We start from the raw sequence: 20,122 nt of genomic DNA, 5'->3' as shown, positions 1-20,122 counted from the left end.
CAAGACTCAAACCAAGCTGGGACTCTCATTCAACCATAATCCAAAACCCCTCTTGTGTTCTAGACTCTTCCAAGAGGTTACAATCTATGAAGGAGCCTCCCCATCTTACTGACCCTGGTGCGTATATGCACACTCCTGGCTAAGTAACAGGTGGGTGTCACTGAGACTTGGGGGTGGAGAGGTGGGACCCAACCGCTGGGATATGTGCTCTGGAATGTCGAACTCAAGGCTCACTGGATTTTAGGCTAATAGGAGAATTAACAATTCAGGAGCATATGGACACCCACCTCTACCTTCCAGAGGGCTGGAAATTTCTAGAGCTGCTGCATGTAGTAAAGGAGGTAAATGTCTACTTTTAAAAGCTGGTGTTGAGTCCATGAGGAGTTCATTTTATTATGTATTATTCCTCACTATACTTTTGCAAAATTATTTTATCAAACATTTCATACTTAAAATACTATATTTCCTAATGAAAAAATGTAAAAAGGAAATAAGATGTGAGAGGGAAGACAAAGACCTCCAAGTGTGGCAAAGCAGACTTTTGAGAGACAGAAGTGGAGGCCACATTGGCACAGTCTGTCTGATCTTGTGCTGTTCTGTGGTGGCCGTTCTAAGAATGGGGTCCTCGTCATCATATGAGGAGTTGGAGTCATATGTAACACTCTACACCCAGAAAAATCCCAAGTAGTAGAATTGCAACCAAAATAGAAAGAAACGGGAGAAAACTATTTTGTAGCCTCAGAGTGAAGAGGGCTTTTGAATTTCAACCTAAAATCCAGAGGCCATTAAATAGGACTGGGAAATGTGAACACAACCTATAATAGTTGGCTTGGAAAAAAAATATCATCCGCAAGCTCAAAAGACAAAACAATTGGAGAAAAACATTTGTAATCATACCACAAATTTCTACTATAGAAATTAAAGGGGATAAAAACAACAAACCAATAGGAAAAAAAATAATGTTCATGAAAAGACCACAGTGGAAGCAAATAAAAACCATTCCCATGGCTAAGATGGAAAGGGATATAAAATGTGTCTTTTCGATATCTACTAAAATTGAACATACATTTTATAGCTTAGCAATTCCAGCCTTAGGTATATACCAAGATAAATGCACTCACTTGTGCAACAAAAGACATGAGAGAATGTCTTTCAAAACATCACTCATAATAGCCTCATCTGGGACACTCCACAAATGTTCATCAAGATTTGAAGAAATAGATGAATTTGTGGTTTATCCCCACAATGCAATTCTATACAGCAATGAGAATGATAGAACTGGAGTGATATGCAACCATCTCATAAACAGAATGTTGAGCTAAAAGAAGACAAACAAATAAAATAAAAAAATATGGTATGCTTTTATTTATATGTTAGAATAACAGGGGAAAAGAATCTACTTTAGAAGAGACAATGGTCCATGGAAAATAGTGACTGGAAAAGGCTGTGGTTGGCAGGGTGGGTGTGCGAGTGTTCTGGGGGTTGATGTCTTGTTAATTCCCTTGATGGACAGTTTATACAAAGCCATCAAACATATTTCCTGCCGTTTTTGGTTAATCCTCACCCAGGGATATTTTTCCATTGATTTTTTTTTTTTTTTAGAGAAAGTGGAAAGGAGAGGAAGAGACAGAGAGAAGCATTGATGTGAGAGAGACATATTGAATGGTTGTCTTCCAGACGCACTCCATTGGGGGCTGGGGATGGAGCCTGCAACCGAGGTCCATGCCCTTGACTGGAATCAAACTTAAGACCCTTCAGTCTAAGGGCCAACACTCTAAACACTGAGAAAAATGGCTAGTGCTATTTTCCACCTTTTTCAGCTCTATAAAACACTTTGAAAAACCCCTGCATGCCCGAATAAGCAGTATGTCCATGAGTTTTTGGTAAGCAATGGACTCAACATCCAAATACATGCTGTCATAGCCCCTGTCAGGATACCAAAGAGATTCTGAGACTGAAAGGACAAACTGTTATCAGCCCAAGGTCCTGGGGAATTATTCAGAGACCTGGGCTTGGTGGTTCAGAGGAGGCCCCTCTGCCCCACCAGACACAGAAGCATTGAGGCCTTTGCAGAGGGCCCGTGAACAGCCCGAGGAGGGGCTGTGGACTCACAATAATGCACTGTAGTAACATTTCACTAGCCAGGAAGCCCCATGACTGGGACACTCGATGTAATTTAATTTTCTGGGGAAGCAAAACTTTCCTCATTAAACAGCTCCTTCATTTAAAACAGAATCATTTTTAGTGACACCCTTTCAAAAATGTATTCTGCACATCCCTGATATTTAGTAAGTCCACAGAATAGAACTGAACCTTTACACCAAATTACAACACTAGCAATCCGGTCAACTATTTGTGCCAGGAGATTTCTGAAATGCTTGCCGGCACATTTTCTCATCGAACCCCTATCATTGAGTTCCTAGTAGCATTCCCATTTTATACACGAGGCTGAGAGCCATTGAAATACTGTCCAAGTGCACACCACAAGTATCAGCAGGAGAGGAGAAGTGTGCTCTAACTCCACAGCCTAAACTCCTAACCACTGTGCTGTCTTTTCTTATAGCCTCAGGAATTTTGCATCTGCTACACTGTGCATGCCACAGGTATACAAGAATATTAGATTGAATTCTCATTGCTTTTCTCTCCATATTGCCTTTTTCCTTCATCAATGTTATACTGTTAGTTTTCACATAAAGTTACACCCAAAAGCTTCTACCTAAAATCAGATAAAAACCTATATAGCATTGTGTTTCCAAATAAACTCTCAATCTCCTTAGATCTTTCTGAGAAGAAGAAGAAGAAGAAGAAGAAGAAGAAGAAGAAGAAGAAGAAGAAGAAGAGGAGGAGGAGGAGGAGGAGGAGGAGGAGGAGGAGGAGGAGGAGGAGGAGGAGGAGGAGGAAGAGGAGGAGGAGGAGGAGGAGGAGGAGGAGGAGGAGGAAGAAGAGGAGGAGGAGGAGGAGGAGGAGGAGGAAGAGGAGGAGGAGGAGAAGGAGGAGGAGGAGGAGGAAGAGGAGGAGGAGGAATGAAACAAACAAACAAACAACAGGCCCAAAATGGAGTCACTTATGCTAAGCCCCACATCAGCAAACCAAGACTTAATTGTGGTTTCAGCTTCTCCCAAGAATATGACCTTTAACCACTCAGTCTGGTCTGAACTAGTGAGGCAATCTGCCTGACTACCTGCCCTTCCCCAAAGGAGTGACCTAGCATGAAATGATCCACTTTCTGCTAGAAACTTCTTTTCCTTTCCCTTTTGCCTATAAAAGCCTTCCATTTTGCACAGCTCCTCAGAATTCCTTTCTAGTTGTTAGATGGGATGCTGCCCAATTTATGAATCACTGAATAAAGCCGATTAGATCTTTAAATAAACAGTGGGGGTTCAAAACGAATCACCCCAAGATGGGTCACCCTGGGGTGCAGATTAGTTTAAACTGAATACAATGGAGGCCCAGAAGGCTCAGAAGGAAACCTTGTCCTCGCCCCTTTCCTGCCTAAGAGTACCTGCTCTGGGAAAGGCGGTGTCAGCTATAATTAATATAACTATATTTTAATGTGACTAGAAACTGTAGTTTAATGTGACTAGGTGCAGAGACAGGGAGGAACCTCCCAAAGCCCATTTGATCCTGTCCTCCATGTTCCACTGTTTGAAGGTGGCCCAGCAAACATCTGTTTACTAAACATTAACTTTTTTCATCCTTTTGTGAAGTGCCTTAACTTCCTTTTGACTGGTCCCTTCACCACCCTACTCCTTATTCCAGAATGACACATATGCCTCATTTTACCTCACTGTCCTTGGAATTTTCATGCTTTTGTGAATTTTCCATGGTTATGTATTAAACTTGATTTTCTCCTCTTATTCTGCCCATGTCCTTCTAATTATTCTACTGGCCAGAAGAACTAAAAGGAGCAGAGGAAAGGTTCTCCACCCCCCAAGGAATTCAGTTGAATTCTGTTTTTTAACATTTCTATTTGGGTAAAATAGCCCACAGAGTTGGGGCAACTTCTTTATCAGCTTAAGAAACCCCACTGGCTCTCTGCATTTCAAAGTGGCCTGGATTTGCTTTTCCTTAACTCAGAAGGAAACCTGTGGTGCTCATCAGATTAACAAAAGCAGCCCTTAACTGGGTGCATCTGGCTGCCCAGCTCTCCAGAAAACATGTGGGGGGGAGGGGGTGGGACAGATAAGGACCAAGGCATACAGAGAGTCATTTTCTGTGAGGCTTATCAGCTAGCAGGCCTGTGGAGAAAAAAAACGCCACCATCCTTACCCTGTTTTCAAGCTGACCAAGGCATCCTCTACGCCCTTCTGATTATATTTGGTCATGTACTGATGCATGTAGGGGTAGTTATTCCGAATGTTTCTTTCCGTACTGCCATTGGGCACCGTGCCAAATCGAAAAGGTGGGGAATAGTCGTGAGGTCTCTGAAACTGGAGAGAGAGAGAGAAAGAAGGAGAAGGAAGAGGAGGAAGAAAAGAAGTCAGCCATCATTTTGCCTTGGGTCAGGAGTTAAACATATACATGCATTAGTACCGCAAAAACACATCCAGTTTTTTAATCACATCTCCCACTGGTCTGTGAGCTCCAGGGTCTGTCTCGTTCCATGCTCCTCCTCAGTACATACTGGCTGGGCACACAATAGATACTTGTTAGACTAAACTTTTCGGTGCCATTGTAGACAGTAGCCTAGTGGTGGGCATTGGGGACCTGGCAGAGCTCAGGAAATGCTGGTTGAGCAGGAATGAAGGTATTATTTTCATTTGGTTAATTTATCCATCTTATGATAAAACTAGAAGCCTGGTGCATGAAATTCATGCATGGTTAGAGTCCCTAGGCCTGGCTGGCAATCAGGGCCAATCAGAGCCTTTGAATGCTGGCTGGGGCCTTCCTTCCCTGGCTGCTGGCTGCCGGCTGGGACCTTCCTTCATTCTGCACCATCCCCTGGTGGTAAGCACACATCATAGTGAGCAGTCGAACTCCTAGTTGGTTGAACTCCCAGTTGGTTAAACTCCGAAGAGGATAATTTGCATATTACCCTTTTATTATATAGGATTTTCTGTGATCCCCACCAAGCATTCTGAACTCCATTTACAATGACCTTCACCTCACCCAGAAGATGATGAAGGGGAATAGATTTTGCCACCCCAAAATATGTTTCTTTGGCATAAGGACTATTTGGGGCAGATTCTTCAAAAACAAAATAACAAAACAAAAAACAGCAGACATGGGAGAAGCTCTGAAAACCAAGAAGTTAGCCTCCTGAGAGAGACATTTACATTTAAGAGGAAAATCTCCTTTTGTAGGGTGTCTTTCTTGCTATACCTCAAAGAGGAAGGTGACTAAATCTCTAGGAACGCTTACCAATGGAAAAGGCAACTGACTTAAGTCTACATAACAAATATACCCTTGTTAACTGTGCTTTCCTGGTAACCTCGGGTAATTGGTTCCCCCCCCCCAAAAAAAAAAAAAAAAAAAAACCACAAAAAAAACAAACATCTTTTGTATTTTTTTAGCTGGAGATGGTATTTAAGGTGGTAGCTTGGGCTATTTAAGGAAGTTACTTAGTTTTCTTGGGTATTTTCCATATATATAAGAGTTACACTTGTTATTAAATTTCTTTTTTCTCTTATTAATCTGTTTCTTATTATTGGGGGGAGAGGGGCATTCTCAGCCAGGAACCTAGAAGAGTAGAGGAAAAGTTATTTTTCTTCCCCTACAATGACTGTATGTCACCGCCGACTCATTTTCTGCTCAATCATTCATCCCTACATGCAGTATTATCGAAGGCCTAACGTACTTCAGGCATAAAGACAGACTCATGAACATTTATTAAGCTGATGTCCCTACTAAGCATTAGTTTCCTGGGGGATACCCATGTTGTGAATGGCCCTCAACCTTCATGAAAGCTCACTGTCCATGTTCCACTAGTTTCCCATGATTGGCTGATACTGTCCATTCACAACTTCAGCATTTGGGGCAGCCCAACTAGATGATGAGTCCAGAGAACTGGGTCTGAGTCCCCAAATCCCAGTGAAAATCTAGAGGCAACACAGGCCAATGGCTACAATTCTGAGCTCGGGTCCACAGGTTGTAAAATCAGGTTCCATCACTTCCAAACTGTGGGACCTTAGATAAGGCACTTCTCTTCACACTGCCTCCATTTATTTTCCACCTGTAGAGTGGGAAACACATCAGTACCTCTCCTTTAAGGGCAATGGGAAGGCCTAAAATTATATCATTTGTCAAGTAACTAGAATAGTGCCTGAAACAGAGTAAGCACTCAAAAATAAAACTATTATTATTTTCATTTTTATTGTCATTATGGTAAAAAAAAAAAAAGGAATGTGGTCCTCAGTTTTTTGTGAAATATAAAACTCTGAAAGTAGAAAATGATGTAATGAGACAACAGGCTAAGGTCTGACCTCCATTGTTCCTCAGAGATCATGCTAGGAGCCCCTGCTCTTTCAGAGGTGAGGACCTTGAGATCCAGAGAGAAAAAAGAGACCCAGCAATTCCATGGCAGAACTAGGGCTGGAATCCAGAGGTCCCTTAGACTTCCAGGCCAGTATGCCCTCCACGGAGCTGAGAACCGCCGGAGAAAACATGCACGTTTACCGAAGAGTCTGGCTAACCAGATATAGTATTCTTTTTTTCAGACTTCATTTAACTATTAAAATTTCCAGTTGAAAACCATTTCACCTAAATGAAGCTGCTGCTGCCTAATAAGCTGCCACAACAGGATTTGAGAGAAGTGGCCATACATTGTCCAAAGGAGAGCCTTGGAGTGTGAGTGTGTGTGTGTGTGTGTGTGTGTGTGTGTGTGTGTGAATAATAAAATGCTCTTTGCACCCAACCCAGACAAAAGCAGCTCAACTCATCACTGAAAGAGGAGGAGGCCCGAGCCCAGGCTTGCTCGCCAGTCAGCTGCCTGCTCTGGGAGACAGAGACAACAGCAGCAGTTCATAAATCTAAGTGTTGCAGCAGCCGCTCCCAGCCTCCAGAGAGAGCCAACTTGACTAACTGCCTCTACTTCCCGCCCCATCTGTTGCAGAGGAGCTGAGGAGCTCTGTTAGAGTCCCTTTTGTCCCTGCCTCTGGTTTGCACAGCAACAGGCAGATCATCAGCCTCTGTGTTGAATTCCCATGCTCCACTGGCCTTGACTGTACCACTATCCACACAGAAGCCAGCCCAGCACCAGGATCCAGGAACTCTTCCCACTGGACTCACGGCTGACAAAGGTTTTACAGCACGACTCACAATACATCTTCCACTGCCACCTTGCACGCGCGTGTGCACGTGCGTGCGCGCACACACACACGCCACTTCCCAGTGCTCACTCTTTCAACATACTTGATGGAATCCATGATGCTCTATTTTTTGAATGGTCACACCCCCTACATTAATTTCACAGCTAAGAGGTCACGGTCCACAGTGTGAAGAAGAGGGGCAAGCACAACTCATCTCCTGAGTCCCAGGCCCTCGTGTCAAGGACACAGTCTATGTTTCTTGGAGGAATAGTTTCTAGTGCCACATTCTCCCAGGGAGTTTCCCGTGAAAGAGACCAATGTGGGCTTTAGCATAGGGATGGGGATGCAGAGGCTTACACGGCCAGGACTGCAGAACAATGGAATCACAACCCCAGACCCAGTGGAACCCCTCATGGCTTCTTTCCCCAGGCCGCCCTCACTGTTCTCGTTTACCGGCTTCCCTTGAACTTGTGCTCAGAGCGTTCAGCTTCTCATGTGCCACTTAGGAACCCAGTCATTGTGAGCAGCTACGTATGTTCCCTGAGCCTAAGTTTCTCTGTCTGAAAATTGGGGGTTGCTGTGGTGATTAATCGGCAAACTGTGGCTCACGAGCCACATGTGGCTCTTTGGCCTCTTGAGTGTGTCTCTTCCACAAAATATCATGGCCTGGGCAAGTTTATTTTGAAGAAATGGCCTTAGAAGAAGTTTAAGTTTAAAAAATGTGGCTCTCAAAAGAAACTTCAATCATTGTGCTGTTGATATTTGGATCTGTTGACTAATGAGTTTGCCGACCACTGCTTTAGCCACATAATGAGCCAGTGTCCTTCCACTGTGGAGAACAGAGGATTAGAGGGTTATAACATTCTAATGATTTTCCTCATCCAGTATATGGCCAGGTCTGAAAGTCATCCAAGTGATTAAGACATGGCAAGCAATTTATGATGAAGGACGTAGAGATGCTGGTCTGGGAAATAAATGAAGAACGTGGTAATGGACCAGGACATTTCTCTGTTCCTCTTGTGAACCAACACTACACATTTATTAGAAATATCTGTCTTCTGTGGCTATAAATCAGGAACACTGGCAACTAGAGGCCCTATTTCTAGTGCAGTCTTCTCCCCCTGGTGGAGTTCCACTGGCTTCCTGATGTCAGCATCAAACAGCTATGGCCCTTACGAGGCTCAGAGGCCTCCATTCAATCAATGAGTATGGTGGGCCAGGGCCATCAGCATCAGGACTGCAGTGCCCAGAGGCAGCCCGGCTCCACAAGAACCAGGGGCAGTTCCCCCAAGTCCCTCCATTGTTGTCACAAAAGGCCAACTCAGGGCAATATCATTTTAGACTCCAGAAGTGAGGAATGGTTGGATCAGTCAGAGACGGTGACAATGAGAAAGAGGAGGGTGATGAAGAGAAGGGCAGAAGACACAGTAGGTTACTTCTAATCCTCACATCAACCTTGCCAGCTGATATTAACCCCCCTCCCCCTTTGATTAGGAAACTAAGCCTTGGGATTCTGACATACTGAAGGCCATATAACCATTACATGGCAAGGCCAGGATTTGAATCCAGGACCATTTGACCCCAAATATGACATTGCTCTTCCCATTACATTAAGCTGCCTCCCAAAGATGGGTCTTCCCTACCATAGTGAGTCCCAACAGTTTGGATTTCCAACTTCCCTTTAATAATTCCCAGGAGACAGCTACCAGTGAATCTGCCCACTTGTTATTTAAATGCAAGCTCATCTGATCACACCACGGACTCCAAAGGTGCCTCTGCACAGCAAGCACTAATCCTGCAAATGGCTTCATATGTTGTAAACCTAAGTTGTTACACAGGTATTCGTGTTTAAAAAGAGAGAGAAACCCACTGTGTACAGTATCAAAACAAATTGACTCAATATAGATTTGTATTGCGCAAACTTTCTCGGCATATCTGCTATTAATCTTCTGGGAGCATTTAGCTTATTTACTCCAAGAACGGTGCTGTTTATCTAATTGTATCAAACATTTAATTAAAAGAGCTCTCGGCTTGCCGCCGATGCTCCAAGGTTGCATCTGAGCTGGGTCCCGTGAGGGTTACTAGGTGTTTCCAAACGAGAGAAGGTCGGTCAAATTATTAGTGGTTCTAATTAGTTTTCCCACAAGCGGCCATATTATTTAGAACCAAAACTATGTAGCAGGAGATTTTTCCCCTCGCCTTTGAAAATAGCAACAAAAAGCAGAGTGGACTGCCAATGATTTTTCTTAAAATATCCTTGCATCCAGGACATGGCTCCCCAGTGCTTCCCCTGCACCTCCAGTCACTTCTTCTAGAAACTGCACCTTTGCTCCCATAATGTGACAGAGTTGGGTCACGGAGCATTGTGCCCATGGGGGACTTATAGGCGCCAAGGTACTTGCATGCTTGCAGTCTCCTTTCATCCTCCTACAACTAGGATTCCCCACTGACAGGGAGGGGTGAGGAGACACGACAGGTTCCATTCCAGGAAAGCATCTCAGAGCCCATATGTAGCTGAGAGGAAATGGGACCCAGCTTTCCATCTCTAAGCGAGGGCTCTCTTTCTCTGCTGCCTCACAGATGCTGTATGCTTTAGGTGGGAGTCAGCCAGGAGTCAACCCTGAGCCAAGGACTTGGGTGAACTTGACTTACTAAGGAAGGGTGCCAGGAGAAACCAGGGAGGGAGTGGGAGAAGAGGGTCAGGGGAGGGAGGAAGCCGAGCTAGGGTGTAATTTTAGGCAAAGTCTCAGCCTCTGCCTGATCTAGCAGGGAGCTCTGGAGAGAAAGCTGCTTCGAGTTAGCCCTGCCTGGAAGCAACAGAGCAGCTGGGCGTTTGTACCCTCACACTGGTTATGGTTGGTTACAGGCAACTGGAAAGATGGGAGAACATACATTCCCAGGCATTCACAGTTCCTGTGCCCAAAGGTAAATATCCTGAGAAGATCCCTTGTATGAGCCTTTATACAGGGTTCTCAACCTTTCTATTACCGTGACCCTTTAATACAGTTCCTCATGTTGTGGTGACCCCCAACCATAAAATTATTTTTGAAGCCAACCATAAAATTATTTTCGTTTTTACTTCATAACTGTAATTTTGCTACTATTATAAATTGTAATGTAAATATCTGTTTTCCAATGGTCTTAGGCTCTACAGCAGTGGTTCTCAACCTGTGGTTCATGACCCACAGATTGAGGACCGCTAGCAGGGTCACCTAAGACTTCGGAAATAGATATTTAATTATGATTACGATTCATTAACAGTAGAAAAATTACAGTTATGAAGTAGCTTCGATTAAACAATTTTATGGTTGGGGGTCACCACAATATGATGAACTGTATTAAATAGTTGAGGCATTAGAAAAGTTGAGAACCACTGCTTTATAGCAAAGGTGAGGCTGGGTGCACAGAGCTGGAAAAGTGATCTCAGAACAACCAGGGGGGGGGGGGGAAGGAGGGTGCCGATAGTGTCCAACACCATGATTTCTTCATTCATCAGCGAGTATGAACTGAGTACCTGCTAAGTGCCAAGTAACTCTTTCATATGCACTCTCCTGATATCCCCTTCCCCAAGACCATTTTAATTTTTTGAAAATTTGATTTATTGGGGTGACATTGGTTAATATAATTATATAGGTTTCAGGTGTACAATTCTATACTACATCGTCTATATATTATATTGTGCATTTGCCACCTCAAGTCAAGTCTCTTTCCATCACCAATTATCTCCCCTTTACCCTCTCCTATCTTCTTGCACCCCACTCTCCCTCTGGTAATCAGCATACTGTTTTTTGTCTCTATGAGTTTTTTGTTGTGTGTGTGTGTGAGAGTTTTTTGCTCTCAGTCTGTTTTCTGTACCTATGAGTCTGTTTCTATTTTGTTTGTTACTTTATTTTGTTCATTAGCTTCAACATATAAGTGAAATCATGTGCTACTTATCTTTCTCTGACTGGCTTATTTCACTTAGTTTAACACTCTCCAGGTTCATCCATGTTGTCGCAAAAGGTAAGAGTTCCTTCTTTTTTATGGCCGAGTAGTGTCCCATTGTATAAATGTACCACAGCTTTTTTATCCACTCATCTGCTGATGGGCACTGGAGCTTCCCAAGTCAATTTTAATCTCATTAGTTTTATCTCCTTTATACCACTCATTTCTGCCTGGAATTGTCTCCATTTATATTTACTTGTTTGACGTTTATTTCTTTCTACTGCAATTTGAGTTTCACGGGAGTACCAGCTCAGGCTGCCAAGTTCACTGCAGTGAAGACCAGTCCCAAGAGATGTCATGGGGGAACCAGCGATGAAAATGGGAAGACACTGGAGGCAGAGGACACAGAGTGCAAGGGCACCGGGTTGGAAATGAACTTGGAGTTTTTAAGGAACAGAGAGGGGCCTTAGTGATGGAGAGGGAGGGGATATATGGCAACAGCCAAAAAAATAAAGGGCTTTGTCGCCATGGTGTGTAGGATGGCATTTACTCACGCTACATCGGGAAGCCATCAGGGAGAGGCCACACACTACCTAAGGTGATGGCACTTTTATGAGGGCAACTCATTCCAAGCCCTCGTCATCTCTCTGTGGCAGGATCCTCCGTCCCTCTTTCAACCAGAGCAGATAACACGGAAAAGCTGTTAGGGCTTTTTCTGCACTGATTTTCTATTCAGCAACTTATTGATGAATGCCAAAAGCCTATATGTAGACTCATGTCAACAAGATGAGATGGTGAGATTTTATAGAGACAAATTATCCACACACACGAGACAGAAAATCTTTGCAGCGCTGCAATCCCTGTACTGCTGAGCTTAGCAAGTTGGGATGTGTTTTTGGAGGCTAGAATTTCAATAGCAGGATGCACCCCGTTTACCTCCTTTCTTCCTCCCTGTGCATTTCTGAATAGCCACGCATCCCCCGCAAACCCCCTTCCATTTCCGGGGAGAATGAGAGCAGGTGTGATCACTCCCGTCTCACAGCAGTAAGCACAGCCCCGTGGGGGAGTATGGGAGAGGCGTCTGAGTAAAAGGCACTGGTGGGAAATGAAAAACTGATCCTTTCAAGTCCCTTGAAGACATTTTAGGTGAGCCAGGTGTGCTGGAAATGGGACTGATTGGCCACCGAGTAAAAAGTAGCTGTCAAACTCAGCCAGCATGGCTCAGTGGTTGAGCATTGACCCATGAACCATGAATTCAGTTTGATTCCCAGTCAGAGCACATGCCCAGGCTGTGGGCATGCAGGAGGCAACTGATCAATGATTCTCTCTCATCATTGATCTTTCTATCTCTCTCTGCCTTTCCCTTCCTCTCTGAAATCAATAAAAATCTATCTTTTTTTTTTTTTTTTTTTTTTTTTTTTTTTAAAGCAGCTGTCAGCTTCCTCTCTGGATAGGGCTTAGAGGTGATATTTTTTTTTTTCATGTAATAGATGCAGACTCCAAGGCATGGAGTCTTTAAGAGACTCCTCCAAGATCACAGAATCAGGAGATAATTATAGCCTAGAGCAGTGTTTCCCAACCTTCTCTCATGATGAGAATCACCTGGTGGAGTTGTTAAAACACAGATTCCTGAATCCCAACTAAGAAGTGCTAAACTAGAATTTTTGGGAACATATAGGTAAAATTGTATACTTAACTAGTGCTCTAAGACAGATTTTATATACAGAGCACTAAGTTAGGTATGCAATTTTACCTATATGTTCTCAAAAATTCTAGTTTAGCACTTCTTAGTTGGGATTCAGGAATCTGTGTTTTAACAACTCCACCAGGTGATTCTCATCATGAGAGAAGGTTGGGAAACACTGGCCTAGAGCACCCACTCCACCCCAAGTTTGTCCTCATCCAGGCTCAGGATCTTCCTCGACGTCACACTCTCCCAGAAAGGATGGACTGCAACCAGAGCTGGAACCCTGAGCCACAGCGTCTCATCACCGGCAAGAGCATCTAAATAGAAGGACTGGCAGCGTGGGGAAACTGCTCCCAAATTAGATCTGGAACCTTTCATATCTAGGAGAGCTAAGCTATGGTTCTGTTCCCGGCATTTTCAGAAATACCATTGAAATGGAGAGGGGGAAAAACTCCTCTGCCTTTGTGCTTGAGTGGATGGGTCTGGATGACAGCGCCTGAATTGCTCCCTTCTGAGGGAAGAGCATTTGCGATCCCCCCTCAGGCAGAGAGAATAGCAGGGTCACCTTACCTTTTTGTCACTGAGGCCAGTCACTTGGTCCACAAATTCCTCCTGGATCATGAAAGCGGCCAGATTGGCCGTGTAGCTGGCCAGGAATATGACGGCAAAGAAGGCCCACACGGACACCATGATCTTGCTGGTGGTGCCTTTAGGATTCTGGACAGGCACGGAGTTGTTGAACACCAGGCCCCAAAGGAGCCAGATAGCTTTTCCAATCGTAAAAGAAGGCCCGTGGGGTGCTGCAAACGACAGAAAGGACATGCTCAGCATCTTCCCAAAATGTGAGTGCTTCATAACTACGCGATGGCCACTGACGGCTGCTAGAAGATGGAATTATGTCACACTTGTGTCCCTTCATTGCCTCAGAACCACAGCCACCGTATCTCCCTTTTTCCTTTAAAAATTAGAATTTGTCCTACATTTCTATCTAGCAGGGTTTTTGCCACGTTCCTTAAAAGAAAATAAAAACAAGAAATTATTATGCAAAACGTGGGTTTGAGTGAGAAGCAGTGTTATGACCAGTTTTAAATTTGGATTTGATTTCCATTGGGAGGGCACACACCTTGATAAAATGTAAAGAAAGCTTTACAGAAATGTGGGGTGGGGAGGGGGGTTGTTTCAGTATTCACCCCATGTGCATAAGAACCATGCAATTCAGTGGGACTGGTATTTGGTATTCTAATGTGGTTGTCCCTAGCACTTGCTCCTATTCAAACTCAGATGTCAAGTGTTCACAATATAGGAATTAAACCCCACGAAAACTCTCTCCAAATGGAGACATTAAGGAACAGAACCATAGGGCTTCAATTTTCAAACACTTCACAGATGGAAGACGCTTGGTTGCAGGATCACGGAACACGAATGGTGCTATCAGGGCACTCTTCCTCTGCGTGAACACTTGTGTCCCTAAGATTCTCAGATGTTCCCTGCAGCGGACTTAACTCAAGAGGCAGAACAACACGTTGAAATGTGGGGTGAGGAGGATGCAGACCAGAAAAAGCACACGGTAGGGCTTCCAGGACTGTTTTGCACAAGAAGGGGTGAAAAATCGATGTATGCCCTCATTTCATTGTAGAAAAGGTCTTCCTTTAACAGAAGGTTAATTTTTATGCCATTTAAGTAAATGAAGATGTAAAAAAATGATCTCCTCAGACTTCAGCTGGAGATGCAGGCAGAGTGGGCCATAAATAAAGCGGCAGAAGCGAATGCAGATTGATGGAAGTGATGAAGTTCTGGGCAGAGAGCCTAGGAGACACAGGCTTTTCCCACAATGGAGGCCAAATGCAGGCTACAGCGATACTTACAATACCCACACACAACGCATAAAGGAAAAGGCAATTAATTGCTTTCTTTTCGACCTCCGTCTCTCCTGTTTCTCTTTGCCCAGTTTTATGATCTTCTGGGCTCATTCCCAGCAGGCCGAGAACTCAAGAAAAAAATAATGAGAGTCAATCCACTTAACTTCACGAACCACTTCGTTTTATTAAGAGTGCATGTTGATCAGAAGTGACAGCGCTTGGGGAATCAGAAACGGGCAGTTGCAAAGGATCTGTCCTAGACTTTTGGGAATTCCTGATTCATGAATACGATTACGAGGCCACATAATTTTCCCGTGAAGTGCAGTGAAATGGAAGCAAAACCCATTTTGCACAAAGAAACAAGTAGCTGCTATTTCCTGAGCTTCCATATGCAGATGAGCAGGAAATAGAAAGCCTTGGTGTAATGGAAAGGCTAGAGATTTCGCATGGTAGGTTCTTTTCTTTACAATAATCTTCTCGTGAGTGCTTCGGCCAAAGGAGAAACTATTGCACATGATGGCCTCTGAATGATTTTTTTTTTAATTCTCTGAGATATATCTCAAATTTATCTACTTACCTACATCTCCATTACTCCATCCAAGTCCAAACCACTGTGGTCTTTTCTCTTGGGGACTGTAACACCTTCCTACCTGGTCCCTTTCTTCCCATTGTCTTGACAGAGTGGCTCTAGAGACCTTCCACACTGGCCATCTTTCATGTCCTCCCCCCACCCCTTCCTTTCCATTATATATTGAAGAAAACCTGAAATGCTTACCACAGTCAACAGCCTATCTTTCTGAATTCATCTTAAACCACTGTCCACTTCTCTCACTCACATCTTCTCTGTCTCTTAAGCATATCAAGATCTGTTTCTAGCCAAGGCCTTTGTATTTGCTGTTCCCTCTGCATGGAATGCCTTTCCCTCAGCTTTTCTCATGACTAAACTCTTCTCATTCTTCAGGTCTCTAATGTCATCTCTTCCAAAAGTCCTTCCTTGCTTGACCATCTTGTCTAAGTAGCCTCTCCATTCCATCATTTCACTTTGTTTCCCCCCACTTCTCCTTGAGATTTATTACAATCTGTGATTATTAATTCATGTATTTACATGTTGCCTACACAACTAAACTCCCAGTTCCCTGTGGGTCAGGGAGTTTCTATCCAATTTACCACTTTATCCCCCTAAACCAGTACAGTGCCTGGCACATAGCACCCTCTCAACAAATAGTCACCAAGTAAGTGCACCAATTCATAAATAGCACACACGCTAATTCTGCACATGTGAAGTCCTACTCTTCTGATCACCCACAGAAAATCGTCTCAGGTTCCACTCTATCAGAAAGCTCCTTACTGATAAAGCTCATTGCATCATCTTGTTAGTGAGGATCTGAGTTATGCTCCCATTCAAATTCACACAATTTTTATGATATTTTTACTATGTTTGATTTATTGGAGATGGTTTGTGTAGTAATCACCATTTTCAGTGGTGAAGAAGAAGTGGGAGGAGAGCAGTAAAACAAAGTTCCTAATAGATTCCCAGGACCGGTTGGCTGTTTCCACCATTGGATCTTCCGTAGGAAAAGAATATATGCGAATTAAAGCATCCTGTTTTTGAATAACTGTACCTTGAAGATCTGCTGTCTCTACAACCTCCAGTCATTTTTCATGGAGGAGAGTTGGTCCTGGCACCTTTCTAATATACCATCCACTTAGAATTTATTGTGCACTGGGGAAAATTCACTCAAAATGATGTAATGTGTTTATATACATGACATGAATATTGGCTTGCGTGGGAGCCTCTTAATAAGTTACAGCCAATGAATGCCTCCCAATTCAATTTCCTATCTACCGATTGCCACTTTGTCAAATACATTGCACTAAGGTCAGGCACTGTCAAGAGGAAAATATAACTCTTTGGGGGAAAATACCATTTTATAATTACATTTATTATTGAACAAATGTAATTATGATGCAGTACTTTGCATGATATTCTTAGAGTAGATTCTGTAAAGCCATTTTCTTACACAGACTAAAGTTGAGACTCACTTCAATTTTAATATTTCTCTTGACACAGATATTTTAAATTAATTGCCAAAAAATATTCATCAAATCTGCTTACTCAACAAATGAAATACCAGTTTTCACTTAACTATGAACTCCACGTTATAACAAGACAAAATGCTTCATTTTGTTTTATCTTTTTTTTTTTTTTTTTTTTGGTTGACGTGAATAAGCAATACTTGTGTGGGATTAAAAGTAATATCAATGACCCTTCGTACAATGGTTTAGCAAGGCAAATAGAGGATCACGTGTTCTAAATCTGAAACATTAATGGAAAAATAAACAGCATTACTGTTGAATCATGTTTATTAAGGGGTTCTCACCTTTCCCTTTGGCTAAGTTTCTGTTGTATCCAACAGGGCTAAAGTATTCAAAAACAAAAACAGCGATGGCGGACACGATGAGCAGCATCACAAACATCATCACCCAGACGGAGGCGCTGAACGGTTCTGCAGAGAAACAGGCCAGAGGGATGGAAATGTGTTCAGTTTGCTCTTCCTCGCAGCCAGGGCCAGCTGGAAGCCCAGAGGCCTATTTGCAGGCTCACCGAGAAACTTTCTCTAATGTGCATCTGATGGTTCAAAGGAAGCTCGTCATTTTTTATTCATACATTTGAACCATTCTTTATTCTACAAAATATTTGAGGCACTTTTATAAGACTGCACAGGCTAGGATAAAAATAAAGAAGCGCATATGACATTTTACAAATCAGGTCAAGGATAATAAAAAACAAAATAGAATGATAATACCAGGGGTGGAAGATAGAATGCAAATAAAGAGGCCACAGGAACCTATATAATCATAGAATCATCCGGAGAACCAAACCAGGGCTAGACTCCAATAGTCGACAATCAAGCTCCTTATAATTAGCATGAATTTTATTGTTTTAATTTTTATTTTTCCATGCTGGAAGGATGGTGTGCAGGGGATTCTAGACGTAATGGGAGAGTTACAACCTGTTAGAAAAGGATCATAATGCGTGAGGTTGATAAGAATATTGGAAGGCCGTGTCTGCACCACTGCTAATACACTCTCCCTCTCACCTCCTCCTAAGACAGGTGAGATCTCTACAATTTCAGAATCTTGTTGATGTTGGTAATGGGCTTCAATGCAATGATAACTTGATTAAAGGGCAGAGGAAATGAAATAGTAGATGGATAAATGACTAGTGTCCCTAAAAGTAGTTTCCACCAGTTCATTTTTATGTGGAGATCATAGGAGGGCAGGCCAACACACAAGGTTCTAAATCTTAAGACACTCTAAAAAGGTAAGAGATATCCTATAAAATAAATGAACATTTTTATTCAATCTGATTGAGGATATGAAAATAAGCTGAATAGAGGCATTTTATCTCTGTATGATATATATTTGCTAGAAAATCAGCAGACTAAAATATTTAAAATGAATATACAGGGTGGGGGGAAGTAGGTTTATAGGTGTTCATATGGAAAATAGTACAATATTTAATAAGTAATAATATAAGAATAAACTCTGTGTTTCATGTACTCACAACTATAAACCTACTTTTGGCCTATCCTGGATCCCCATGAGAAAGCATCATTGAAAAGAAACTGCCTTTGACACCAATGAACTTACAATCCTTTTCATCATAAGCAAACATTTTCTGAGGGTAAAATGTAAGAAGCCCAATAATACTTTTTGGACAATAGACATTTTATTATTTTTAAATTGTTTTTCTGATGGAGCTAGTCATACTCATGAAGAACTAGGCTGTTAGCAGACCACTTTCTTATTAAAGTCTGTAACTACCTAACAGAGATAGAGGTCATCACAAATTCCCATTTAATGACCTTAATATATAACAAGAAACTAATATATCTGAATCTTTAACCGTATTGGATACTTCTAAAACTTTGTGATGCCAATGTTTTTATTGTTTGATTCTAAGAGAGAGACACACACAAAGAGAGAGACATCAATCTGTCATACTTTCCTATAGCAGCTGTACTATTTGCAATGCAGTTTTGAAAGTGAAAATATGTTAAAAAGCAACAGAGAACAATAGAACTCACTTGACTTATATAACACAAGATGAGCCTGAAGAAATCATTGAGACAACTGAAATTTATCTTAGTTAAATTTAGCTTGAGTAATAAACAAAATTAGGTCCCCGAAATAACAGCATTTGGTAATGAGGTGTATACAAAAAGGGAGAGAAATAAATGAATAATGAAGAGATTAAAATTACTTAATATTAAAAACAGAGATGTTAAATTAATTCTTCAGGTTTAGTATACTAATGGGATAGTGAGTCTTAACAGAGAGGATCATTGTGATGAGCAAATGAACATATGCATGGGAAACATTTGGTAGTATGTGCTGCATACTGTATACATGTAACATATTGGATGAAATATCTGTTTGATTCTACAGTAAAAGCAAGACTCTGTGGTGCGGGGTGCTGTTTGGGGTCCTGAAAATGCATTCTGGTGTTTAAAAGATGGCCACTTACTGCTCTGGTAACTCTCTTTTCTCTGCAGGTTGTAATAATATTATACTGACATGTAAGAATCTGTGAACATGCAGTGGACTTCATTTGGCATTTGATTCATCCTAGTCACTCACTGGTCAGAAAATTAGGTGGATGCTGAGCAAGTAACTGATGTCGGATGATTTCCAACTTGGAAGGGACAACATCTATCCCCTGACTTATGAGCATGGCACAGAAATAAAAGTGTTCTGCCGCAGGATTCTGATATTAGTAAGTTTAAATTAGGTTCCTATTAATGTCCTGAAAGATTGCTATCATCAGATAGCACACATGCACGTGCTAGCGTGTACAAACACACACACACACCACAACAAAGAAAAGCATTAGAACACTGGTGAAGCGCTATCTATAATGTCTAAGGAGTGACCCAGAAATATGTTTGGATAACTCTGGATGACATCCTCTACTGGCTTAAAACAGATTCAACATTTATCCATGAGGGAACTTCAATCTATGAGACTCCAGGTCAGCATTTCTTTGGATCAAAGAATCCAACCTGCTTAGAAAGTCTTTAGAATTAAATGAATGGAAATATTGCAAGATATGTCATCTCTGTCCTTGAAGAGCTGCTGGTTACATTTTTACACAAAAGCTTAGAGGCATTACCTGCAAGGGTTTCTGATGTGAGTTAATGGGGCTTGCGGAGGAGAGAGAATAGGAAATAATGAAGAGCCATGCAATCAGATTTTGAATGTTTTGGCTCTTCCAGATGACTGGGCCAGTGAATGGAAAAAATGTAGCTTAGCCCGCTTCATTATGGCTTTGAAAACCTGCAGATAATGACCGTAAATAAAGGGGTGCACAGTCTATTGAATAGGGATGTAATTTAGTGGCT

At 42.3% G+C, this 20,122-nt stretch overlaps 1 protein-coding gene across 1 annotated transcript in view; it reads right to left on the bottom strand.

Moving 5' to 3' along the window:
* Positions 1 to 20,122, bottom strand: part of GRIN2A (glutamate ionotropic receptor NMDA type subunit 2A) — a 361,366-nt gene that overhangs the window by 58,677 nt on the left and 282,567 nt on the right. The window contains exons 9-11 of the mRNA XM_084881099.1: positions 17,099 to 17,224; positions 13,429 to 13,658; positions 4,270 to 4,430 (exon numbers count right to left, since the gene is read on the bottom strand). Of these exons, the coding sequence (XP_084737225.1) occupies positions 4,270 to 4,430; positions 13,429 to 13,658; positions 17,099 to 17,224 (517 nt within the window). The remainder of the gene's footprint in view (positions 1 to 4,269; positions 4,431 to 13,428; positions 13,659 to 17,098; positions 17,225 to 20,122) is intronic.

The sequence above is a fragment of the Pipistrellus hanaki genome (assembly GCF_964339955.1).
Source record: "Pipistrellus hanaki genome assembly, chromosome: 4".
In the NCBI taxonomy this organism is placed as follows: domain Eukaryota; kingdom Metazoa; phylum Chordata; class Mammalia; order Chiroptera; family Vespertilionidae; genus Pipistrellus; species Pipistrellus hanaki.
The sequence above is the reverse complement of the archived record's forward strand: the minus strand, read 5'-3'. Positions and strand labels throughout refer to the sequence as shown.